We start from the raw sequence: 15821 nt of genomic DNA, 5'->3' as shown, positions 1-15821 counted from the left end.
GCACTGTTAACATTACACCAGTATACGCCATGAAATAAATAATATCAGTCATTACACACACACACACACACACACACACACACACACACACACACACACACACAAATAAAATAGAAACCAATAAATGTGTTGCATTATTTTGCTGGAAAAATCAACAAGCGCACACTGAACTGACAAATCTATTATTGCCCCCAGCTTATTCAAATCTCCTCAGTAAAGATGTACTTTGTTCCAGCCAAACAAATTAATAGTAATGTTGCAACATAATTACTGGAAAACCACGTGGTCTGAAGGAGAGAAAAAAACAGAAAGCTCTTTGATGAGCTTTACAGTGACGGACGTGCACACGGATGTTCTCTCAATTCTCTATACACACATCAGATCGATTTGTAGGCTGCCACCATTATCAGCAATCTGCTGAATTATTCATGTTCATTTTTGCACTTCATTTTAAGCTATAAGGTGGTTTTATGGAGGCACTCATCATCACTAATGTGCTCTTTCTGTCACGGGCAGGTTTTAAATCCCAAGAAGAAAGGCAAAAAAAAGAAATACATCAATTCTGGAACTGTGAGTGCACCCACGTCACCCATAACTGCCTGTCATTTCCTCTGTATTGCTATTTACTGATGTCTTATTGAATCATATAGTAGTATAGGTATCATCACCTCTTACATCTGCTTCTTTTCACTGGCTGGCCACCTGTTTAGTTTTTTTGCCTGGCCCTGGTCCCTCTCCCACCGTCCTGTTCTGTTTATCGCTCTGTATGCGTTTTGGTATGTGTGTGTTTGCCAGGTAACACTGCTGTCCTTCAAAGTGGAGTCTGAGTATACCTTTGTGGATTTCATCCGAGGAGGGTGAGTAGAATAATAATTAGCCCGCGCTCACAGTGAGTGTCAACAGCCACCATTTTGAGGGTTTGTGTCTTTGTGCCAGTATCTCTCAAGATTATGTTTCCCAAAAGCATCATGCTGAGCACCACACTGAGCTCATATTGGCTTTGAAAGGGTGAAGCTTTGAGGAAGTCGGTGTTTGCAAATCTTATTTGTAAATAACTAATTTATTCAGTTCATTCACTTTTAATTAGCAGCTCTATTTGTTTTATCTAATTAGCGCTTCAAGATGGTGAAGGGAATATTGTCCTTCCATTCTAATTAGCTAGTTACTGAGACCGAGTTACAGCTTGTCGTGTTGGTAGAGTTGTGTGTTCGAAGGGTTTGTAGAGTGTTTGTCAAGTGGGCTAAAGTGCGTGTTACTCTTTCATGTTTCTTTTTATTTTATTTACCACAGAACACAACTCAATTTCACTGTGGCGATAGACTTCACCGCGTCTAATGGTAAGTCACTGCCTCACAACCATTTTGCTTTATTGTGATGTGTGCACATATTACTTTTTTTTGACCTACCAAAAAAATTTAATACAATGTTTGTGCCATTCTTTGGTTTTCCCAGGAAAATACTCCTCTGCACTTACACCTATTAAGTAGCACCTATTAGCATGCTAGCAAGCAAAACTAATGTAGGGTACATGGTATGAACTTATTCTTAATATTTTGGTTTTGCCCTTGTTGGTATGCTCAAAAGCTCATGTGAGCATTTGCAAAGCAATACTTCACAGTATGTTGTGACTACAGTCTGTTTTGCTTTGGTTATGATGTGCTGCTAATCTGTAGTTTGGCGCAGGTCAGCTGTTTCTACTGGATTCGATTCCTTACGTTAACCAAATCTAATCACCCACTCAATTTAGCTTCCTAACTGCAAATATTACTGCATAATAGCATTATTATTGTTTTTTAATAATAATATGAACTTACTTATATTGTATGGTATTACCTTCACCTCCAGCACTACTCCCAGGAACCTTGGAGTCCGTTTTGGCTAGGACATGTCCTTTAACTTCCATATTTAACAAAGAACTATGACTGCCTTCTTTTATCTGCACAATATCGTCAAAATGAGAAGCATCCTGTCTTAAACAGATGCTAAGAAAGCATTTGGTACTCTAGGTGGGACAACGCGCACTCTCTGAGTACAGACTTGCGATTCCTGGAGTTTCCAGAAGTCGAGTGGAAACAGCTTCCAGTTTGGGTTTAGGAGACAGCAATAAGGCTTTAAACTGTACTTGTTAATCAAGTTTATAGTGAGGGCTGGATCAGGTGACCGTTAACCATCCCTTAATGGTCCTGCTGCTACAGGCTAAAGCTGAATGGAGGCTTCCCACAATCCAGTAAGCATCCATTCCCCCTCCATTCACTCCCCATACACTTATATATATTACCTTTGCATGTCTTAAACTTGTTTTTGTCCTGTTTGTGCTCTTTATGCTTCTCTTTCCCTTCCTCCCCATCACTTGTGGCAGATGGCTAACCCTCCATAAGTCTTCTGACAGAGGTCTTCCTTCCCACTGTCATTAAGTGCTGTCCTATAGGGGCTCATGTTATCAAAATATAAAACTATTACCGGTGTTGGGGAGTAACAGAATACGTGTACCGCTGTTACGTGTTTAAAATACAAAATATGAGTAACTGTATTCCGTTACAGTTGCCGTTTAAAAAGGTGGTACTCAGAATACAGTTACTTTCTTGAAATACAGGGATTACACGGCGGTCTTTTCCTGTTTCATATGTTAGGCTGTCCCCTCTCTATTTTTGGTAATTCCACGCCGGTGGAAACCCAAACAAAACATACATTAAGAGGCTCTAATGCTCAACCTTGCGGCCCATGTCACCTCTACTTGCACAATGAGGTGACGAAATATTTTTTTAAATTATTGTTCAAAAAATGATTTAATATGAAGGCAATAGGCAGAGTGTTACAGGCATAGCCCTAAAGAATTTAGCCTCGTGGGCAGTATAGTCCAGTTGTAAGTAAGCTATTAAGACTCGACTGTACACTGTGTTCGTGTTTTCCTCCAAAACAATAAGTTCAGTTGGAGCAGCCTTTCAACGCCTCTCTCTGTCTCTCACTAGCAAAGTTGACCCAGACAACAAAGTAAAGCTAGTTTTCGGCTATGAGCCCCACACGGAACCCGCCAGAGGTCCCTTTACTATGGTTCGCAGCCGCGGACCTGTTTTATATACCTACTGTTACTCATTTATGTTAAGATTATATTAATATTATATTAATATTATATTAAGATTTAAAAATCTAGTTGGTATTGGTATGGCGAGTAACCTTCAGTAATAGTAATAAATCACACAGCAATAGTACATTCATGTAGTTATAAAAAGCTTGATAACATATTAAGTAATCCAAAGTATTCAGAATATGTTACTGTCATTGAGTAACGTAACTGAATACGTTACAAAATACATTTTGGGGCATGTATTCTGTAATCTGTAGTGGAATACATTATAAAAGTAACCTTCCGAACACTCACTATTACTTTTAATCAAACTATGTAGTCCCTCGCAATTGATCTGCCAAGTTTGAGGTAGATCAGATGGACAGGTAAAAAGATGAGAAGAACAGACAAACAGACATACGTGGATTTATTTGTGACGATGTTAAAAAGCATTTTTACACTGTCTGTTCTTTTGGTGTGAGCATTGTGGAGATTCCCATGCTTCAATCAAAAATATATTCTACTCCAGGTGCTCTTGACAAAACTGTACAAGCTTAAAACAGTTTAGTTTAAAAGCATTAAGCTGGAAGTGGTGGTAAATGTGCAAATCAGCTGTATTTAACAGAAGTCTGGATTCAGCACGAAGCTTGATTGGCTCTTGCTGGGGAAATGATATATGAGAAATGTGCCTTTATGCTACTTAATTAGCATGCTATTCAGTTATATCACCTCGTGTTTTCTCCTAACTGCAGTCTCCTCTGTCTGAAACTGTGCTTTCTGCTGTTAGACACAGCAAAGGTATTTCTTTCCCTAATATAATTTGACCCTTCACCTTTCATTGGCAGGTATACTCAACTTCTTGATGGTGGGTGCTGGATAGATTGTTACATTAAGGCTCTTATTTTCACATGATGGAACGTGCAGTCAACCGTGCAACGTGCACAGGGAATGGTGAATGTGTCTGGTATTTTCATGGCCAGAGGTGCACCTGCAGCGCAGTTGGGAGCTTGATGGGATTAGGGGGAATACATTATCAGTGGGTGTGTGGGGAGCAGGCATCTGTCGTGGATAATCAAATCACCCCCCCATACCCCTCCCCTTCATCCCCTTTAAAAGCAGGGCACTCTTTTTAGAATGGAAGAGAGAGTCCAAACCACCTTATCCCAAGGGGGCAAAGAGAGAGCTGTCTTTTAGTCACATTCTGCGATCTTTATATGTGTGCAATAATTACAGCGCTAGCAATACCAATGCATTTTCTTAAGACATTTAGCATGATTGCATAAACTCCTTAATTCCCCATACAAAATCCTGTTTCCGTGAGTCTTTGATTTTCCAGAGATAAAAAGTGTCTTCTTTCCCTGCAACTATCAGATTTTACTGGTACACCCACAAGTCTATACATAATTCATCACAGCCATAGCCTGTCTCTGTTTGCTGCATCGGGAAAACCTGAAAGAAGGAGATGAAACATATGGTATTTTCTTGGCATTGATCATCTCATAGTTTTCCACTGGTGATTTAGTGTTGCTTGTATTTTGCAGATGAAAACAAACCAGAGAGAAGGAGGCACTGTTCACTTCACATTGTGCTCTGTGTGCATGTGTGTTTCCTCTTCTAAGGTAACCCATCCCAGCCCACCTCCCTCCATTATATGAGTCCGTACCAAATGAATGCATATGCCATGGCACTGAAAGCAGTGGGAGAAATTATCCAGGACTACGACAGCGATAAGCTCTTTCCTGCCTATGGCTTCGGTGCTAAGCTGCCCCCCGATGGCAAAATCTCCCACGCGTTCCCGCTGGTAAGAAACACACGCACAGTTTAAATGTAGAAGGCAAATATGCACAGTTCATCTGTGGCAGGGTGTGCTGGACTAGAAGATGCGGCCGTGACACCAGCTGTTTGTACAAGTTGAGAAGTTGGCTCATCTGCCTGCCAGCAGGAATCTCTCAGGATCCGCTCCACTTCCTCCCGGCTCCCTCCCGAGGGGACAAACCAATAAAAAATCAGTGGCTATGAAGCTGAATTACCTACCTGTGCTGTGAAAGTATTGATTGCTGCGGTCTTACAGAAGTGCTTCAACAGACAGGACAACTGCAGGATTTTTTTTTTAAAAATAGGAAAACTTCTTAGAAATAACTACTACTTAAAAAAAATGCATTCATTTTTCTTTGATTCTATTGTTTTCTTTCTGTAACAATGTTTTTTGCATTTAACTGATCTCACTTCTTATGATCCAGAGTGTTTTAGCTCTTTCAGTTTGAAGACCACAAGGGCAACAGTCCTTTCCATTAAAAAATGTTTTTTTTTCCCCAAAGACACTGCAGTGAATGCAATCACCGCATATAAAAAGTTGGCAAGGGGAATCTGGCTGATCAAAGTGATTTAACATTTGGCATTTTTATCCATATGCCTTTCGTCACGCTGGTTAAAACTGGTTAATAACCACTGAAACAGCAGCGTGCTGGTGATGTTTACATATATGCCAGGATGGGAGAAAAGTGCAGATTGTTGTATGTATTATTTACTATGTTACTGGTTGGAATGTTCCTGTGTAATATTACTGTTTGGAAGGAAAAGGACAAGAAAGTAGTTAGCATTTAAACATTTACAAAAAATGATGAGAGCGGATTAGCTAACATTTGCTAGCTCTTTAACACTGGTCCATCTGCTGTTGGTTTCAGGGTGATTATAGTTAGTGTTGTGAAGTAGTAGTGACAAAGGGGTAGTATTTTGATGTCCACATAACATGTAACTCATCTCCAGTGTTAGTTAAAATATTCCATCACTGATAAAAAGGGTGAATGTGCAGAATATAACACGCAGTGCCATGACTCCAGTTTCACAAGTCTCAGGCATCAAATCTGGTCAAAAATGACTTGCAGGTAGTAAAAAAAAAAAAAAAAAAGAAGTTTCTTTTGTCCTTCTGGTTTCTTTAAAAATGTGACATGATGTGGAAACTTTGAATAGAAAATATCTATCTGTGCTCATGTTTCATGTTGATGAATGCTTCAAGGACAGAGTGCATTTCCTAACATTTGTATGTGTTTTTGAAACCTTTAAAACTGGATACTTGCTGCTTGTGCTTGAGCTGGGCAGCTATGTGAGAAAGTAGCCAGTTTTTTAGTTTAAAGAGTGAAACTGACTCAGGTTGTAAATGTGTGTACTCTCTTTTTAAATGAGCTTCATCACCCAGTGATGAATCTAATCAGATTATAATCAGTTAAATGTAGATAGATTTGATTTTATCAAAGCTGACAGCAGCATATCCAGCCTGTGTACAATATTTAATATACACTATATGTGCACTGCATACTTCATAAGGGCAATGTCTGCTGTTTGTTGCAGAATGGTGACAATGATAATCCAAACTGTGTGGGCATCGAGGGAGTCCTGGAGACTTATTTTCAGAGCCTGAGGGCGGTGCAGCTGTATGGACCTACTAACTTTGCACCTGTTATCAACAAAGTTGCAAAGTAAGTTTGAAGATTTGATTTTGATTTTTTGATTTGATTTTGATTTTATTGATTAGCATTCAAATTCAAATCTCAGTGAAAACAGTGGAAAAAAAAACAAGATGGATGTATGCGGTAAAATATTATATTTTTAAGTAGTAGGTGTGCGTAGTTACATCAAATTAGTTTTTAATAACTGTAAATCCTGGAGAAAGCTATGAATTTGAGTAGCATTAATATTATATATATATGTGCAATGCTGTTTGTGAAAGTTTGGAGGTCAGAAGTTTAGACAGGAGACAGCTGTGATGAGGAGTTAAATATCATTTTTTTATACAGGGATATATAATAATTAAAAAAATCTTTATAATCTCTTATATTAAGCTGCAAAAAACAGTAAGTCTAGGCTCCTGGGCTTTGTAGCTCTATGGACACCTATTTGGTTCATCGCATGTATAATTTGCGCAGCATGGCATTTTTTAAAGTTGAAATGAGCAGGGGAATTAAGAAAATCTGGTATTCTGATGTCCTCAGTAAGTACCAGTACTGATCAATCTGATGTTTGTACATCATCCTGGTGTTATCTGAAATCTGATGAAGGCAATAACAGTGGAGTCAAAGACTAAACAAATGACAAAAAAACATATTGTCACTTTGTATCAATATTTTTTATGACTTTGACACTTAAACACATTCAAAAAGTAAAAGCACTGGAGACACAGGAAATGTGTAAATCTTTTTTTTTTTAGTATTTCAGAATTTCAAGGTTAAGATTCTTTGTGCAAATAGCCGTTATATATATCCTGCATCGTTATTTCTGAAGTGGTTCCTAGATGTGTTACAAAAAAACGGGAAAGAAAAAGATTTTGCTGCCATAGTAAATTGCATGTTTTTGCTCTGGTTGTTCGAGCAGAACAGAATGTTGGACGTTAAAACTTACGTGCACTGAATGATCAGTTGTCATTTATATATCCCACCCTGTGTTGGAATGCCACCTGCCAAGCAGCAGAAGGCATTAAAGTGGTGCTAAGAGAGTATAAATAAAAAACTCACATACTCACAAAATCATCCTAGCAGTATGCTACAATCCCATTTATTAACACCACACCCACACACAATTACACACAAAGGCACAGAAACACTGACTGACACAGATTTATACTGTTTTCATCAACACAAAACAGGGAAGTCAGTGGTGATAGATTCTTCCCTCTAACAGTAAATTCACAAGCAGCAGGTAAAAAACACACGCAGACACATCCAGCTTGAAACTCATTTGACTTCATATCGAGTTAAAGTTGATCTTTAGCGATGTGAGTACATACTCTTGTTTTCTTATCATTCCCCATGATGGACAGGGAATGAAGAGCAGTGGAAAAATGAGAAGTGCGGTTGCAGGATTTTAACTTTGGGGTGCTTGTTATTATTAAAAGGTTTCTGGCTCAGGGTGTGAGTGGATGGGTCGCTATGCTGGGTGAAAGATATGAAGTCCACTTTTTATTGCAGTAACTATATATAGTTTAAGTCTGTATTGTGTTATAGCAAGGCAGGATTGTGTAAGAGGAATAGTAGTCATTGTCAAGCATATTTTGCTAACATTATCCACCATAAACATCGGTCATATTAGGTATCGGCAAAACTTTAGCATTTATTTATTTTTTTGTTATTAAAAAAAGTTATTTATTAGTGTATCCCTTTGTAAGCGCTACAGAGCCTAGTCCCACATTAGCATCTACTTTAACATAAATAAAGTAGAGATTAAAATAGAAGCTAAAATGCCTTATTTCACACAGAGGATGAATTGAGGCTCAGGATAATATAAATTAATCTTTTTTCTTTTTCTCAGCTGGTAGAGCAGGTCAGCTACTAACTGGAAGGTTGATGGTTCGATCACAGTGTGCTCCAGTCTTTATGGAAAGTATCCCTGGGAAAGGACCCCCATGTTTCTCTCCATTGCATCCATCGGAGTATGAATGTGTGAGGAAAGAGGATGTTAGATAGGAAGCACTTAGAAACAGCGTAGAATGGGTGAATATACAAGTTGTGTAAAGCGCTTTGAGTGCTCAGATAGAAAAGTGCTAAATCAGTCCAAACCAGTTCATTTACCATCTACAACAGAAAGTAGAAAACGGGCCATTTAAGTGGTCTTTGTGTCCAGGCAAGCTGTTTGAAACTTTCAAATCTATTATCAGTTCAAAATGTGTAAAAAGAAATTTCTGAAGCTGACATTTTCAAGTTTAGTGTAATTCATGATTTCAATTCAAAAGAATTTATATTTTGCATTTATATTTTGAAACTGCAGTTTCCTATGGGACTAAGGCAAGCATGTATCCAACAGCAATAGTCAACATGGCAGTAATTTAAAGAATGGATGACACGTTTTATGACAGAACGATCACTTTCACTCTGGTACTTTATAATTGTCTGTTTTTGCATTTGACTATTTGATTATTATTTATTAATGTTCTACAGGAGCATTAATAATTCTATATAAGCTCTCAATAAATTTTGTTTTGTCTTTTTTGACAAAGCTTGAATCAGTCTCGTCTGCAGCTCATTGCCCCGAAAACAGACAGGCCTTCTTATGTTTTCTTTGCACAGATTATTAGCTTTAACCTGTGTATTTCTATGTGTGTGTCTATGTGTGTGCGTGGGTGTCCGTGTGTCTGTCTATGCACATTCCCCAGCTGTGCAGCAGAGATTACAGATGGCTCTCAGTACTTTGTCCTGTTGATGATCACAGATGGAGTGATATCTGACATGGTCCAGACCAAAGAGGCTGTGGTCAATGTGAGTAAACAAACACCACATGTATACAACTCCCTTGCATGCATGTGTTAAAAATTAAAGCTGCAGGCGTACTGATGAATAACAGCCCTCTGTGACCCCACTGACTCTCCTGCATGTGGGGTGAAGATAATGTTTTTACATTGTTTGGATAAAAACGATTAGCATTCTTTGGTAAGAGCCTCTAAGTGAAGCTTTTCTTGAACAGAGGGGAGTTTTTTTCATCTTTATTGACGTAGTGTTTGAAGAGGTCAGTAATTTCAGTAACCCATCAAATTAATTTTTAAGCAGTGTTTGGTTGGGTTCTGAGGTTTCTCAAAGCACACAGTGTAGAGCATTAAAAGCAAGCTCTCTGTTATTGTCTTCATCCTAATTACCCATCACGCAGTGCAAAGTAAATTTCTCAGGTCATTACTTTAAATCACAAAATGTAGGCTGCTGCATCAGGTTAATAGCCTCACCCAAAACAAGATAAAACGTTTAACAAGTGTGAATCAACATTTAATTTCCTGCTTCTCACCCGTGGCTTTAAAAATCTAATGAGTTAATGTGGATCATCTTTCCTTTTGTCTGAACAGGCGGCATCACTCCCTCTTTCCATTATCATCGTAGGTGTTGGGCCGGCTGAGTTTGATGGTAAGTGTTTGGGTATACTAACAGGGTCTATTATTTATTTTATGGCTTAATGTGAAGGTGGAAAAAAAGGCCTATCCTGCCTGTTTCCATGTCACAGTAGATGATTTTCCATCCATGTTTTTATGCACATTTTCAATTTGCCCATAAAAATTGCAAAGAAGTTTTTTTGCCTCATAGAGGTGGATGAATGCTCACTCATTATGTGACAGATGACCAGCCCCTCAGCAGCTGAGCCCTGGTAATTTGCTGCATGTCGTTCCCCCTCTCCTCTTCCTCAACAGTTCCTGTCTGTCTTTACTATAAGATGCCTGAAAAAAGAAGCAAAACCCAACCAGTTATAAGCCTTTGACTGAAATCTGTATCAACCTGTCTCTTTGCTCCTCACCTATCTTTTTGTGCGATTGCTTCAGACTCACCATAAAAGCCCCATGACATTTGAGAGATTGTGAAAAAATGAGAGGCAGCCAGCAAGCTCTACCTACCGACCAATATTTCATAGGTTTTTTTGTTGTTTTTTTGGAGGGTTACTTGTTAGATAATGTGACAAAGGACTTCAGTTACTCTATCGTTTCTTTTGGACAGCATTTTCTTGAGAAAGCTGTTTAGCCTCCTGTGCGTCCCAAATCTCAGTGCTAACCTCGTTACGCTCATACACTAATTTGCAAATTTTGCATTGTCATGTTTTTAAGACCTACTGTTAATAATGCCATCATCTGCATCAACTGGTAATCAGCTACATCATCAGTGGCCTCGCCACTGTGTGGAACGTTACATAACATAATCCTCATGTGAAAGAAATAGCACTCGCGATAGCCACAGCAGCTTTATTTAACATGTTTGATAGAGCTGTCTTTACTCCATGCACTCTATGTGCTGCTATTGTTTTGAGCATTTCTTACAGATAATGGCATAACAGTCATTGTTTTGGTCTGCTGAATGATACGATGCCTGGTAGTACACACAAGACTCCATTCTGTAGGTATCTGAAGAGATTAGAAGAGCTGTTCGTGATGCAAGACCTGCACCTATGAAATCACATCGTCTTTTAAAAGTCTTTCACCCAGTCTTTTTTGTTGTCCTGCTAATTCTAGTGGTGGTGCTGTTTCTTCTCAGCCTCATATGCACACATCCCGAAAGCACCAGCACACTCACTAACACATACATAATGTATGGGATCATGGCTGTTGAAACACTGGGGAGTTAGACCTCAACAGTTCCTCTTCTACATCTCTCCAGTAGCTATTACTGTGTGTCATGTGTCTGTGTCTCTATTTCTGGTCTCCTCTCTGCTGTAGTGTAACTTTGAAAAAGAAAAAGCATATGTACAGTTATACAAAGATTTAACCTATTATTCTCAGTCTGTGTATAGATTTAGGCAGTTCTCAAGTCGTCTCTCTCTAACTCTTGCATTAGTGAAAGTAATGATTGTCCAATATTAGTTAGCTCCAAGTCCAACATGATAAGCTCAGTTTTACTAGTGATACTAGAGCAATTCTGCATTTCAATGCAGGATTCAAAAGAGAACTACAAATCAAGCTTTGGTCTCATTTATAATGAGCTAAAGAGACCTTACCTTCACAGACCTGAGCTTGAAGATAAGGTACTGGCAGCCCTCATTTTCTGGCACATTTGCTGCTACAGCAACAGGAAATAACTCTTTCTCTACCTTCTCTCTCTTGGAAAAATACTTTTTTACCCTCAGCTACAAAAGACAATGCACAGTGTTTTTCTTCCTCTCTCTTTTTTATGATGCACCCATAGCAGCTTGTGTTCAGTAGAGCTGCAGCTTGAATGATGTATGCTTGTAAATTGTATGTGGGTGTATAAATAGACATTGAAATACATCTGAATCAAACACTTAGGGGTTAGAAGTCACTCAGATACAGATTTCTTTTAAGCGTGTTACCACTGCAAGCAGCATTCTATTGGACAATCTGGAGCGCCTCAAAAGGACGCGGAAGGGTACCTTTAGCATTACTATGAGACACCTTGGGCCGTGACAAATCGTAGGTATGTTAGGCGTTGGGAAATAAAATGCTCTGTATTTTTGCTGGTGTCAAATGTCAAAACAGGTCAAATTTGACCAGAACACTAGGTAAGGATCAAATCTCTAATTATATTTAATTATATTTAACAGTGTTTTGTGTGCGTGCCCTATGAGCGTCTCCACAAAACAAGCAAAATAAAAATAACCCCCCCCCCACTAATAACACTAGATTAGGTTTTCTTGAAACAAAACAACAAAAAAGTCAGACTTTGTAATGTCAGCCTCCATTTTTTCAGTTTTTCTGTTTATATGTAATGTCAAAAACAAAGTATCCAATAGTGAGAAAATAATATTTACCTTTGGCTTTACTCCAAAGAAGGCATTTGTTGAGTTAAACGTTAATATTTATCACCAAAATGCACATAAAAAACAGAGTAGGAAAAGTTGATTGAGTCACTGAGATTTTGTTTATTTTGTTTGAGCACGTGTTTGTATGTGTACATATGTGCGCATGTGTATGCAGTGTATAAATGTGTATGCATATGTATATATAGCTGAGCAAGATCTTCCCACAAGCACCGTGCACAGAATAAATCTGAACTCCAAACACATTTAATAAAATTCAACGAGCCTGACTTTGGAAAGGCACAAAGATGTGGTGTTTTATCTGACAAACAGCACTTGAATTTTGCTTGTCTTGATGGAACTCGAACAGGAAAAGCAGCTGTGTCATAATTGGTTCTTTATGTACACCAGCTCTTTCTGCCCCCTCCTGAGAAAATAGCTGAGGAAAGTCAATGGACTCAAGTGTGCAAGCAGCTTACAGCCCACAAATCAATGAATGACTTTTCAGTGGGAACTGTTTGCGTGTGTGAGTGTGTTACTGCTCGACAGGGTGTGACAACATAAAGTCTCCTCATTATGTTGGACGGCCCATTATTTTCTACTTGTTTAAGGAATCAAATGCTGGGATTGGTGGTGAAAGTACTCAGGCGTGCTGGGAGGTCGCGAGGTCAAACTGATTTAATAGAACCTCAGAGTGTGGATGTGCTAGCTGCTGCACACGCTATGAAGACGGTGTTATTTGGCTGCACAATGACAACCACTTAGCAACTAGAAATGTTGATATCAAGTTCTTAATTGTAATACAGTGAATATTTTCTTGGTTTGTTCTTATTTATATAGAGACAACATCACTATAGTTTCTGTTATATTCCCTTAAAAGAAAGTAAGGAGGACATAGATGGTTAATGTTTACCATGCTTTGGTAGCTGTAGCTCCAGAGGTAGAGCAGGTTATCTACTAATTGTAAGGCTGCTAATTTGACTCCTGGCTGCTCCAGTCTGCATGCTAAATATCCTTGAGTGAGACACTAACCCCAGGTTGTTCTCTGATCCATCCATTGCAGTGAATGTGTGTGAATGTTAGATAGAAGAAACTTAAACATAGAAAAAAGTGAATGTGTGAATGAGACACGTTGTGTAAAGTTCTTTGATTGCTCAGGTAAAGTAGAAATGCACTATATAAGACCCAGCACTTTTACCATTTATCATGCTACTTCCAGGTCCTGATTTTCATGTCATTGGCTGAGATCTTAGTCCTGCAGTGGATGGTAGCCTGTATAGGTTGACTGAAGTTGCACTTCAAGGCCTTTGGCCATTTTGGTTGTCAGAGCACGATGTGTTAATGAGTGTGTGCCTTTAGCCTTTGCTTTGCTTGCCAGTTTTTGTCAAGTTTCTTATGTTTCTCTTTCTGTTTTGTTCATCCTGATTGAACCTGATTCATCTTTTGTTTCTGTGCCTTCGGTTACAGTGAACAGAAAACGCTTTTAAAGGAGAGCTGCCATTTTCTGTTGATATTCTCCTGTTTTTCATTGGTTTATAGGGAGGTTTCTGATGCCTAAGTCAATCAATTAATCAAGGTTTTATTTTAAGTTAGTGTTTGCTGTGTTGCTTTGACTGTCCCTGAAATCTTTCTAGTAATATTACACCCAAACCTATCTGGAAATGCAACAACAACAGCGACTCTCTGTCTAATGTGCGTTTTATATCATTGTAGCACAACCAGTTTTGATGTTTCCATTATTTTTAGTTACGTCATTAATGGATTGGCCTGAACTTTGTTATTTTGGCTGTCAAGTCCCTTCTGCAGTTATCCCAATAGGTTAATAATTATTCTCCAATCCACAATGTGGCTCCAAGAGTTTCTTCAGGCTCCTGGTAGACACGTAATACATTGAACTTTTCTCCTCCAATGCCCTCCTTTCACTTACATGTGTTTTCATTGCATGTCAATATTTTTTGCCTGCTAAGTGGTTGCAGCAGATGGTTTGATTGTGGTGGAAGTCTTTTCCTGTTTAGAGGGATTTCTATGCTCCCAACAAGAGCCGTTCAAAAGGGACTGTCTAATCACTGGCATTCTCTGTTATTGGCACCTTTACACAATTGTTGAACTGTCAGTATAGAAATAAAACTCAACTGAAATTGAATTGAATGAAAGGATATCATAAAGCAATTCTCAAGCACAGGCTTAGTTTTGCTTCAAAGTCTAACAGTGACATCGAGGGGATGTTTAAAAAGGGCATCCAGCAGGCGGTGAGGTTATGTCTCCGATACTGGCACAGCGTCCATTTGGAAACAATTTTAAAATCAGAATTATGTATTTTTAAAAAATGGTCAGCCAAGGATCTTTCATTGTTTGCCAGGAGGTTTTGCCCCCTATTACCTAAGATTCTGTATAAATGTATTTGCATCCTCAAGTTGTGCGTAGCGACCTTACCTTTTTGTCTTGGTCAGATAGAAGATATGGAGTTTTATGCAGGTGCTATTTTTCATTGCCTTTAAAAGTCGCACCTCCAGCCTGGCGCAAAGTAGGTAGCACTTTATAATAAGGCTCATGACTAAGGGTATAAGCCCCCATATTCTTTATGTTGATATTCATGATTGATTTTCTATTATTCAGTTGGGCCTTTTTTTATTTATGCTATACTTAAAAATACTTACAGTCTCATTTCCTGTAAAAATATCCAGACGTTGGGCTAAGTTAAGTCACTCCATAATACAACCTGTATCCTGACACATTTTGTTTCCCATTAAATGACCAGGAAATGATGCTGTACTTACAGTTACAGCATAGTTTAGTAGATGTACAGCAAAGAGAGAGGTGGCAAAGGAAAAGGCTTAAACTGGGTTCTATTGATTGGCTCAGCAGAGACATTGAAAGCATGTGCAGGAAGCTAGAGTGATTAAGGATGCAGAAGGAAATTTGCTAACAAGTGAAGAAAGTGTGTTGAAAAGATGGAAGGAGTGTTTTAAGGAGCACTGACTGAAGAAAATGAGAGCGAGGAGGATGGATGGAGGACAGCGAGCCTTTGTGGATCTAAAGAAAACGTATGATAGGGTGCCAACAAAAAGAACCTATGCAATATTTAATATGACTTATGTACTACTTAAATGTGTTTACTGTATTTGTAAGTACTCATCTTTTGTGTAAAACATGACTTGTCACCCCTTATTCTAGTGACTTTAGGCATGCTTGTAAATTACATGCATACATATGATAATGTTGTAATTTCATATAAAACACATTACAATTCCATTTAATTACTGGGGAATTATGCCCTTAGTCATGGGCTGTACTGTAAAGTTTTTCCAAATTTCCTTCTGTGTTTGGTTGTAATTGAACCTGCCTTCTAAACACTGCTCTGTATTCTTAAGCTACTCAGTCCCGCTCTTGAGTGGCTGGAATTAGTTTCAGTTATTATTTTCATTTCCATATTTGGCTCGAGGTTTTTGCTATATAAAATATTCTAACAGCTCTGCGCTTCTTAGCCTCTGTGCTTTGTTCTGCTTCAGCAATTATACAGTGAAATACAAAAGAACGTGTTGTGCCT

General features: G+C 38.6%; 1 protein-coding gene across 1 annotated transcript in view; it reads left to right on the top strand.

The window, feature by feature from the left end:
• LOC146684464 (copine-9-like) overlaps positions 1-15821 on the top strand; it is a 116497-nt gene that overhangs the window by 90278 nt on the left and 10398 nt on the right. The window contains exons 12-18 of the mRNA XM_085444716.1: positions 517-570; positions 796-857; positions 1291-1337; positions 4684-4865; positions 6413-6540; positions 9207-9309; positions 9885-9942. Coding sequence (XP_085300842.1) covers positions 517-570; positions 796-857; positions 1291-1337; positions 4684-4865; positions 6413-6540; positions 9207-9309; positions 9885-9942 — 634 coding nt within the window. The remainder of the gene's footprint in view (positions 1-516; positions 571-795; positions 858-1290; positions 1338-4683; positions 4866-6412; positions 6541-9206; positions 9310-9884; positions 9943-15821) is intronic.

This window comes from Copadichromis virginalis, linkage group LG20 (assembly GCF_057382275.1).
Source record: "Copadichromis virginalis isolate Kocher_CV1m ecotype Utaka linkage group LG20, C_Virginalis_male_GT1.1, whole genome shotgun sequence".
In the NCBI taxonomy this organism is placed as follows: Eukaryota; Metazoa; Chordata; class Actinopteri; order Cichliformes; family Cichlidae; genus Copadichromis; species Copadichromis virginalis.
This window is presented reverse-complemented; position numbering and strand designations above follow the sequence as displayed.